The sequence below is a fragment of the Eimeria mitis genome, genomic scaffold, assembly GCF_000499745.2.
Source record: "Eimeria mitis Houghton genomic scaffold, Emh_scaff3647, whole genome shotgun sequence".
Lineage (NCBI taxonomy): Eukaryota > Apicomplexa > Conoidasida > Eucoccidiorida > Eimeriidae > Eimeria > Eimeria mitis.
The window spans coordinates 4067-4339 of record NW_013571989.1 but is presented as its reverse complement, the minus strand read 5'-3'; the positions used below and the strand labels follow the sequence as shown (position 1 = coordinate 4339).

Genomic DNA, 273 nt, shown 5'->3' with positions numbered 1-273 from the left:
ACACCCCAAAAGAGGATGGATAGATAATGCAACAGGAGGAATGTTGCTGCTCTGTAAGCTGCTGCTGCTGAAGCTACACGAGCAGCAGCAAAATATGTTGACCCCAAATGCATGCTTATGCCTGTCCCTGTTCATCCCCTCCACTATATATCTCCTGCAGCAGCAGCAGCAGCAGCACCAGCAGCAGCAGCAGCAGCAGCACCTGCTGCAGCAGCAGCAGCAGCAGCAGAAACAGAAGCAGCAGCAGCAGCAGCAGCAGGAGGAGAAAAAAAA

General features: G+C 52.7%; 1 protein-coding gene across 1 annotated transcript in view; it reads right to left on the bottom strand.

Annotated features, from left to right (window-relative positions):
• The window catches only part of EMH_0068190 (uncharacterized protein), a gene marked incomplete at both ends in the record, with an annotated part of 771 nt that extends 658 nt beyond the window's left edge, over positions 1–113 (bottom strand). The window contains one exon of the mRNA XM_013498703.1: positions 3–113. Within this exon, the coding sequence (XP_013354157.1) occupies positions 3–113 (111 nt within the window). The remainder of the gene's footprint in view (positions 1–2) is intronic.
• Positions 114–273: the final 160 nt, after the last annotated feature.